This window comes from Eimeria tenella, genomic scaffold (genome assembly GCF_000499545.2).
Source record: "Eimeria tenella Houghton genomic scaffold, Eth_scaff303, whole genome shotgun sequence".
Taxonomy (NCBI): Eukaryota; Apicomplexa; class Conoidasida; order Eucoccidiorida; family Eimeriidae; genus Eimeria; species Eimeria tenella.
In genome coordinates this window covers 1,667-10,865 of record NW_013544273.1, presented here as the reverse complement: position 1 = coordinate 10,865, position 9,199 = coordinate 1,667, and the positions used below count along the sequence as shown (strand labels likewise).

Below are 9,199 nucleotides of genomic sequence, written 5' to 3'. Positions count from 1 at the left end.
TCAGCCCCTGCGCCTGCAGCTGCAGCCGCGACTCCCTCCGCTGCAGCCGCTGCTGCTGCTGCTGCTGCTGCTGCTGCTTCTGGCCGAAGTAGAGCCTTCTGAGGGCCGGGGGTAGGGCCCTGGAGGGCCCCCGCTGCGCCAGCAGCGCAGCAGCAGCAGGATGCATGCCCTCCAGCAGCGCGAAAGTTTCTTTTTCTGTTGGTGCTGCTAAAGAAAGACAAAAAACACGAGAAATATAAAATGCTGCTGCTCCCGACAGCAGCAGCTGCCTGAGGGAGTCGAGCAGCCGCTGCTGCTCGAGGAAGCGCTGCAGCCGCGGCGGCAGCCACGCGCGCAGCCCCTGCTGCAGCAGCAGCTGCTGCTGCTGCTGCAGCAACGCCGCCACGAAGCCGCAGCAGCACAGCAGCAGACACACAAACACCGCCCCTGCTGCTGTCCGCAGCAGCAGCGGCAGCAAAGCAGCAAGCAGCAGCAAGCACGCGCCCCGCCACACACTCAGCGGCACCGCGCCGCACAGCTCTGCTGCTGCTGCTGCTGCTGCCGCTGCTGTTCGCTTCCTGCAGCGTTCAAAAGCCTTTCCATCCGCAGCAGCAGCAGCAGCAGCAGATGCTGCTGCAGCAGTTGGCCCGCAGCACTGACCAAGGGGCAGCAGCTCAGCAGCTGTGTCTGCCATTTCGCACACCTTCATTGCGTTGCGTGCTGCTGCTGCTGCTGTTGCTGCTGCTGCTGCCGCAGAGACCGGATCCGCTGGGTCTGAAGCTTTTGCTGCTGCTTTGTAGTGGCACGGGAACGCGGTGAAGTCAAGCCCCTGTTCAGCAAATTGCTGCTGCTGCTGCTGCTGCTGCTGCTGTGGCTGCTGCTGCTCGTTAGTTGCTGCACTGGAGAAGCAGCAGGTGCTTCCATCAAAGTCCTTCGTGGATTCGTAAAAGCTGTTGCTGCTGCTGCTTCTGCTGCACTCCTTATCTGCTGCTGCTGCTGCTGCTGCTGCTATGGTAGAGCTGCGGCGCCACGAGAGCTGTTGCAGCAGCCGCCTCAGCAGGCCATTGCTGCTGCAGTTGCTGCTGCAGCTGCTGAAGTTGCTGCTGATGCTTCTGCAGCTCCTGCTTCTCTCCAAACCCTGCCCGTCGCTGCTGTTGCTGCTGCTGCTGCTGCGTCTGCTGCAAAGGCCGCCCCCGTCACCGAAGCTGCTGCTGCTGCTTGGCCAGCCGCTGCTTTGCTTCTCGCTGCATCCAGAAGCCTTTGCTGCGGCTGCTGTTGCTGCTGTTGCTGCTGCTGCTGCGCGGTACTTAGTGAGACGCAGCCCCAAAGAATGCAAGTACGCTAGTAAGCGGCAGCGAGAAGCCAACTGACACCACTGCTGCTGCTGCGCAGCGGCAGCAGCAGCTGGTGCTGCAGCTGTTGCTGCGCTGGCTCTTCTGCTGCTGCTGCAGCTGCTGCTGCAGTTGCTGCTGCTGTCCTCAATGTCCGTCAGAAATGTCGGAGGCGCCGCTGCGCAGGGGTAGCGGGGCTGAAGCCGCTCCCTTTCCATCGGCTGCTGCTGCTGCTGCTGTTGCTGCTGCTGCTGCTGCTGGAGCAGCAACAGCTGGCGTTGCGGTACAGTGTCCCACCGGGTCCCAAAGAAGCAGCAGCGTCCTGCTTCTACAGATTGCTGCTGCTGCAGCTACCTTGCTGCTGTTTTCTCCACCCTTGTCGCTCCCCACGACTGCTGCTGCTGCTGCTGTCGTTGCGGTTGTTGTAGCTGCTGCTGCTGCTGCTATTGATGATACTGCTGCTCACCCCTGCCAACAACAGCTGCAGTACAGCTGTATGCCCGGCTGCGCCTGCTGCTTCCAGAGACCGAAACCACCTTCTAAATCTGCTGTTGCTGCTGCTACTGCTGCTGCTGCCGTTGCTCCTGCTGCTGCTGCTGCTGCTCTTGCTGCTGCTGTTTTGAAGCGGCGTGTCTACAAAGCAGCGCAGCCCGAAGAAAGCCTTCAGCTGCACCAGCAGCAGCAGCTGCTGCAGTTACTACTGCTGCCGTCGTTGGCCTACAGTGGGGAGCGCCTTACGTGCAGCTGCTGTTGCTGTTGCTGTTGCTGCTGCAGCAGAAGGCACGACTGCGTTGGAAGCAGGGAAGAGCAGCTGCTGCTCCTGAAACAGATATATTTCAGACAAAGCTCGTACAAAAATGCCAGTGTCGCAGTATTTTTTGCTGCGCATGTAGTGTACCAGCAGCAGCAGCAGCAGCAACAGCAACGCCAGCAGCAGCAGCATCGGCTGCAGTCCGTGCCTCGCTGCGGGCGCCGCCCCACAGGAGGCGCAGCAGCAGCAGCACATCGGACCCATCTTATTAATGTGTTATTCCATTGTTGTCAACATTTGAATTCGCTGCGAAATTCAGCAGCAGCAGCAGCTGCTGCTGCTGCTGCTGCTGTTGCTGCTTTTATCAGTAGATCTGGCACACGCTCACTCAAGCCCAGCCGCAGCCGCAGCTGCAGCAGCAGCAAAAAAGTTTAATAGCGTACTTTTCAGCAGCAAACGCTTAAGCAGCAGCAGCAGCAACACAATACCTACTACTGCTGCTGCTGCTGCCTACCAGGTAGAAGCTGCGCCCGCCCTCGAGATTCCATGCCGTGTTCTGCTGCTGCAGCCGCTGCTGCTGCTGCTGTTAAAGGCGTAGCAGGACCACGAGCAGCAGCAGCAGCAGCACGAGCAGCTGCAGCAACCAGGGCTGCTGCAGCGGGACGAAGATTCCCCAGAAGGCAGCGTCCGGCTGCTGCTGCTGATGCTTCTGCTGCTGCTCCTCGTGTCAAACAGCAACAGCAAGAGCAGCCGCAGCAGCAAAATTCCCCTTCCCCTTTTCATTTGCATGGCCTAAATAGCCATGCTCGCACGAGCCGGCTGCTGCTGGTGCAGCAGCAGCTAAATGCAGCAGCAGCAACAGCAGCAACAGGCCCCCCTGCTGCGCACTTGCAGCAGAAACGCGCAATCTCTTTCATTCCTCGGTGGAAATTATCTCAGCAGCGGCAGCAGCAACAGCAGCAGCAGCAGCAGCAGACAGGGGCTCCATTCACCGAGGAAGAACAAGCAGCTGGCCACAACGAGAGCAGCAGCAGCAGCAGCAGCAGCAACGGTAGCAGTGAGCGCGCCGCTGACGCAAACCATTCAGCAGCTCCTGAGAACGCTCAGGAGCAGCAGCAGCAAGCAGCGGCAGCAGCAGGCAGTGAACCAGCAGCAGACGCACCAAATAGCAGCACCAGCAGCAGCAGCAGTAGCAGCAGTAGCAGCAACAGCAGCTGGCAGGGGTTGACAGATCGTTTGCTGCCTTTGCGTCGCTCCGCAGCTGCAGCTGCTGATGCTGCAGCAGCAGGTACCGCTGCAGCAGATGCTGCTACAGCAGCATCTGCTGCAGCGGGTGCTGCTGTGGCAAGGAGTCGCGCGGCAAGGTCTGCCTCCCATGCAGCAGAAGCAGCAGCAGCAGAGGCAGCAGCAGCAGCAGCAGCCGCAGACCCAGCAGCAAAAGAACAAGCTGCTGCGGCTGGGCAGCATGCAGCGCGGATCCCTGAAGCGGTGCCCAGATCAGCAGCAGCAGCAGGAGGAGCAGCAGCAGCAGCAGCAGGAGCCCCGTTAGGTGCTGCAGCTGCTTGGCGGCAGCCGCAGCAGCTGCAGCAAGAGCTGCTGCATTTGCTGCAGCGAGCAGCAGCACTTGAACGCAGCATTGTGAACAACAGGAGGAAGCCCCTTGTGCTGATACTAGCGGGGGCAGGTAAGAGGCGCTGCTGCTGCTGCTGCAGTTGCTGCTGCTGCTGCTGTTGCTGCTGCTGCTGCTGGAGGCTTGGACTTGCTGCGTCCCCAGCGCTCCGATGCTCCGCTTGCTGCTGCTGCTGCTGCTGCTGCTGTCTTGAGTTTGCTGCGGCCCCCGCACCTCAGTGCCCTTCCTGCTGGTGGCGTTGCTTCTGCTGCTGCTGCTGCAGCTGCTGTTGCTGCTGCTGCAGTGGTGGCCCAGTGGGAGCGGGTGCGGCGGCGCGTGGGGATTGAAGGGGCCGAAGTTATCAAAGAGGGAATGAAGAGTCAGCAGCTGCAGTTCACAGGTCAGCAGCAAACCTGCTGCTGCTGCTGCTGCTGCTGTTGCTGCTGCTGCTGCTGCTTGCGTCTCGCTTGCTGCTGCTACCGCTGTCTCCTTCTGTTCCTTTTTAGTATCCCTTTCGCCTTCTTCTTTTGTCCCTTTTTTCTGCTTGGGCCTCCTCTTTTGTGTTGCTGCTCTTGCTGCTGCTGTTGCTGCTGCTGCTTCTGCTGCTATTGCTACTGCTGCAATGAGCGCTGTGTTTCTGGTGTATCTGTAGCTGCGGAGTTCTCCAAGCAGCTGCTAGACGATATACTTGCAGACAAAAACGTAAGCAGCAGCAGCAGCAGCAGCAGCGGCAGCAGCAACAGCAGTAGCAACAGGAGCAGCAGCAGCCAAAGCAACTGCAAAAGCAGCAGCAGCAGCAGCAATATCAGCAGCACCAGTGCTGGCAGCGTCGCAAACAGTTCTCACAGCAGCAGCAGCAGCAGCAACAGCAGCAACAGCAGCAAGGGGATTGCGTGTTTGCTGCTGCGTGTGGGGTGCATGTGCAGCTGCAGCAGCAAGCCAGCCGGTGGCTGCTGTCTTTTCTGGAAGACAACAGAGAAGCTTTTGCTGCTGCTCTTTCGGGTTTGCTGCAGACGGACGTGCTGCAGCAGTCCGTCTACGCTTTGGCCCTCAACCTCCTCAAGTCAGCTGCTGCTGCTGCGGCTGCTGCTGCTGCTGCTGCTGCTGCTGCTGCTGCTGTCTCTCATATCTCCCATTGTTTTCACCCTTCAGTAGTTATCTTTAGCTTCGCCTCTGTCTCTTTTTTGTTGGTTGTCTTCCCCCTCGTTCTGCTGCCTCCCCACGTCTTTCTTCTGCTGCTGCTGCTGCTGCTGCTGCTGCTGCTGCTGTGTGCAGTTATTTGTCCACCAATGAGGCAGCACAAAAGAGCATCTCCGACTTGCTGGTCTATGCCATATTCCTGTGAGTCTTCAACTTGCTGCTGCTGATGCTGCTCGTGCTGTTGCCGCTGCTGCTGCTGCTGCTGCAGCTTCTGCTGCTGCTGCTGCAGCTTGTGCTGCTGCCGTGTGTCTGTCTCTTCTATCTTTTTTGCTTTTTAGTGTCGTTTCATTTGCAGCACTGTGTTTATTTATTTTCCTTTTATTTATTTATTTGTTATTAAATCTTTTTATACTTTTTTTTACTTTTTTGCATTTATTTATTTTCTTTTTGCTGCAGCCCTTCAGCCCAAACTGCTGCTGCTCTTTGGATCTCTTCAGTCTTCAGCAGACAAGACGTAGCAGAAGCAGCGCGGACTTTTGTGTACGTTGCTGCTGCTGCTGCTGCTGTTGCTGGTATTGCTCCTGCAGCTGCTGCTACTGCTGCAGCTCTTGCTGGTGCTCTTACTGCTGCTGCTTTTGCTGGCGCTGCTGCTGTTGCTGCTGCTGCTGTTGCTTCCCTGTTGTTAAAGTCGCTGCAGCTACTGCAGGTAATAGTGTGTGCGTTCTCGCTGCTGCTGCTGCCGCTGCTGCTGCTGCTGCTGCGTTGTGATTTTTGCTGCAGTGCCAATGAAGTTCTAAACAACTCTTATTTGTATGACCAGCTTTGCCTGACTGTGAGCAGCAGAAAAACTTTGTCTGCTTCTAGATTCTGCTGCTGCTGCTGCTGCTGCTGGCATGCTGCAGCAGCCGCTGTTGCTGCTGGGCCTGCCCCTCGCTGAGTTCGCACATGCATTGTAGATTTCATCATCGAAGTGGCAGCAGCTGCAGCAACTGCAACAGCAGCAGCAACAGCAGCAGCAACAGCAGCAGCAGCAAATGTCTTGTTTGCTTCGCAGCTGGCCCGGGCCTCGTGGGACGTTTTGCAAATGGAAACAACAACTATCTTATCTCGAGATGTAGTCATGCAGGTCCTGCTGCTGTTGCTGCTGCTGCTGTTGCTGCTGCTGCTTATGTTCTTGTTGCTTCTGTTGCTGCTGCTTCTGTTGCTGCTGCTGTCAACCATGGCTATTCTTGTTGCTATCGTTGGCGTTGAAAGAGATGCTGCTGTGTGTCGTTTATGTGGTTGCTGTTGCTGCTGTTGCTGCTGCTGCTGCAGGTGCTGAAGGACCCTGAGCTGCAGGACTACGCGACTACGCTGCTGTGGCAGATATTCAAATCTGTGTTGCAGCTACGCTGGTACGTCAACAGCAGCAGCAGCAGCAGCAGCAAAAACAGCAGCAGCAGCAGCAAAGGCAGCAGCAGCAGCAAACGTAGCGGCAGCTTGCTGGGTCCAGTGCATGCGCTACTGCTGCTGCTGCTGCTGCTATTTTGGTTTCTTGCTTTTGGCACAGGCTCGGAAATCGCAGCAGCAACAGCAGCAGCAGCGAGCCGTCAGCAGCAACAGCAGCAGCAGAAGCTGGCCCGTCATCTTCACAGCAGGCAGCTGCAGCAAGCGAAGAGGCACTTGCTGCTGCTGGTGCTGGTCCCGAGCGGCTGCAGCAGCTGCTGCTGCTAGATGATTTGCTGCTGCAGTACGGCGACAGCAGCGGACTCGCCAACGGAGGTAAGCTGTTCTTCCTGTTGCTGCTGCGGTTTCAACGTCTGCTGCTGCTGCTGCTGCAGTTTGCGCTGCTGCTGCTGCAGCTCCGACTGCAAGCGCCCACAGTTATGCTGCCTTTTTGGGTGTATGCTGAGGTGCTGCTGCAGAGGCTGCTCTGCTGCAGCAGCTGCGCCTGGGGCTCAAGAGCCGCATAACAGCAGCGCAGCAGCAACAGCAACAGCAGCAACAGCAGCAGCAACAGCAGCAGCAGCAGGACACTCCGCCTAGAGACGTAGACGAAACTGCTGGCGCTCCAGGCAGCGATGGCTCGAGGGAACAGGAGCAGCAGCAGCAGGAACAGCAGCAGCAAGCAGAGCGGCAGCAGCAGGACCAGCAGCAGCACGAGCAGAAGCAGCAGGAACAGCAGCAGCAGCAGCAGCAGCTAGCCTGTCAAGAGACAGAGACAGATCATTCCGAAGATAAGAGCGAACTGAACGAGCAGCAGCTGCATCAGGAACAGCAGCAGCAGCAGCAGGATGCGCAGCAGACTGCTAAGGAAGGGCAACAGGAAGATTCTATTCAGCAGCAGCAGCAGCAGCACGTAGGCAGTAAGGACGTACTGCAGCTGATTCAGCAGCAGCACTTGGATGCTGCGGAGCAGCTGCTCGAAACAGACAGGCAAGGACTGCAGCAGCAGCAGCAGCAGCAGCAGCAGCCTGGAAAGACAGAAGCAGCAGCAGCAGCGTCTGCCACTGTTTCTGCGGGAGCTGCAGCAGAAGCAGAAGCAGCAGCAGCAGCAGAAGCAGCAGCAGCAGCAGAAGCAGCAGCAGCAGCAGCGGAAAACTTAACGGGCCAGAGGGAATCTACTGCTTCGAAGCAAGACGACAGCGGCCCTGCAGCAGCTATATTACAGGCTGCTGCAGCAGCTGCTGCTGCTGCTGCTGCGCCATCTTCCGAAGGAGGTCCAGGTGCTGCAGCTTCTGAAGCAGAGACAGCAGCAACAGCAGCAAGTGCAGCAGCAGCAGCAGCAAAAGCTGCTCTCATCTCCGTCGGCGCGGCGCTGCGGCGGGCAGGCCTGCGGGCGTTTCAGGGGACAGCAGCAGCAGCACATGCTGCTGCTGCTGCTGTGTCACTTTTGGCTTATGCGTCGGAGCTGGATCTGCTGCTGCAGCAGCTGGAAGAAGACGAGGAGCAGCAGCTGCAGCAGCAGCAGGACTTGCTGCTGCTGCAGCAGCACGGAGGAGCTGCAAGCGAGCCCGCAGGAGCTGCTGCTGAGCTCCGTCAGCTGGCAGCAGCAGCGTGGGCGATGATTAGGGCACAGGCTCATTTGCTGCTGCTGCAAAGGCACAGCAGCAGCAGCAGCAACAACAGAAACACCAGCAGCAGCAGCAGCAACGAGCAGACAGGAGAGCTCCAGTAACAGCAAAAGCAGCAGGAGCAGCAGCCGCTGCAGCTGTTTGCCCCGGAGGAATCTCTTTACTGGCAGCAAATTAGTAATCCTTTGCTTCCCTAAGCTGCAGCAGCAGGAGCAGCAGCAATAACACAGGGCTAAGACCTCCTTCTGCTTCTTCTGCCGCTGCTGCTGTCGACAGCAGCAGCAGCAGCGGCGGCAGCGTGATAGAAAACTGTAGGGCTGCAGCGTTTGGCAGTAGTTAGCCCCGTCTGCAGCTGCTGCTGCTGCTGCAACAGCAGCCGCAGCTGCAGCAGCATTTGTATGGGGCCCCCGGGGTTCCTAAACAGCAGGGGCCCCCTCTGGATTTTTCTTCAGAATTTTGGCAGTTTGTTAATTGTGTCTTTGTGCAGCAGCAAAAACAGAATTGATGGAAAATAGAATAACTGAAATTAAAAAAATGCAGAAGTATAAAAAATGGAAAAGGTTTTGAAATAAACTTTTGATTGAATAGTTTATACAAATTAATGAAGGAAATGCGCAGATATGCTGCAGCCTCAATGCTGCTGCGGCATCTGCGCGCTGCTGCAGCAAATGCATGCTGCAGCAGAAGCAGCGGCAGCAGAAGCAGCAGCAGCAGCAGCAGCAGCAGCAACGCAAGCGCTCTCGCGAGTCCAAATCGAAAAGAGCATAAAATGCAAAAATAAATTCAAATACAAATTGAATTGTAAATTCAAAAGGAAGTAGGAAAGGAATTAATTGATTCACCAGCAGGTGTACGTACACCCGAATCTCAGTTGCAGCAGCAGAAAAAGCAGAAAGTGCTTTATGCAAAAATAAATAAATAAATAAATACATAAATAAATATATAAATATATAAATATATATTGTAAAACGACCGGTAGATCAATATAAATGTAGAAAAACAAAGTGGCAAAGTGGCAAATGAAGAAACAAGAATAATAAACAAGTAAATAATTGGGCAGTAAATAAGTAAACAAATAACCAATAACACAAGTAAATAAATAAATTAATTAATTAATAATAAATAAATAAATATCTAAATGAATACGATTAATTGATTAGTTAAAATAGATAAGTAAATAAATGGATGTGAGACAGCGAACAAACAAAATGCGAAAAAGTGGAGATAATAGAAAAAGGAGAAAAAGATTAAATTAAATGAATCAATAAATGAAAAAAATGTCATTTAATTCTTTTATTGAAATTTATTTTCCTTCGATTTCTGTCATTTTAATTTC

The 9,199-nt window shown here is 55.5% G+C and overlaps 2 protein-coding genes across 2 annotated transcripts; one reads left to right on the top strand and one right to left on the bottom strand.

Moving 5' to 3' along the window:
- Nucleotides 1–2,048: 2,048 nt before the first annotated feature.
- ETH_00010335 (uncharacterized protein) lies at nucleotides 2,049–2,199 on the bottom strand (the record flags this gene model as incomplete). Its single annotated transcript, XM_013379431.1, has 1 exon — nucleotides 2,049–2,199. A coding segment is annotated over one exon (151 nt), but the record flags the coding sequence as incomplete, so codon positions are not given.
- A 408-nt stretch (nucleotides 2,200–2,607) lies between these two features.
- On the top strand, nucleotides 2,608–7,967 carry ETH_00010330 (uncharacterized protein; the record flags this gene model as incomplete). Its single annotated transcript, XM_013379430.1, has 11 exons — nucleotides 2,608–3,745; nucleotides 3,954–4,070; nucleotides 4,323–4,372; nucleotides 4,597–4,733; nucleotides 4,946–5,011; nucleotides 5,267–5,350; nucleotides 5,591–5,642; nucleotides 5,865–5,936; nucleotides 6,125–6,204; nucleotides 6,360–6,571; nucleotides 6,715–7,967. The coding sequence occupies 11 exons, from the start codon at nucleotides 2,608–2,610 to the stop codon at nucleotides 7,965–7,967; spliced, it is 3,261 nt and encodes a 1,086-aa protein (XP_013234884.1).
- Nucleotides 7,968–9,199: the final 1,232 nt, after the last annotated feature.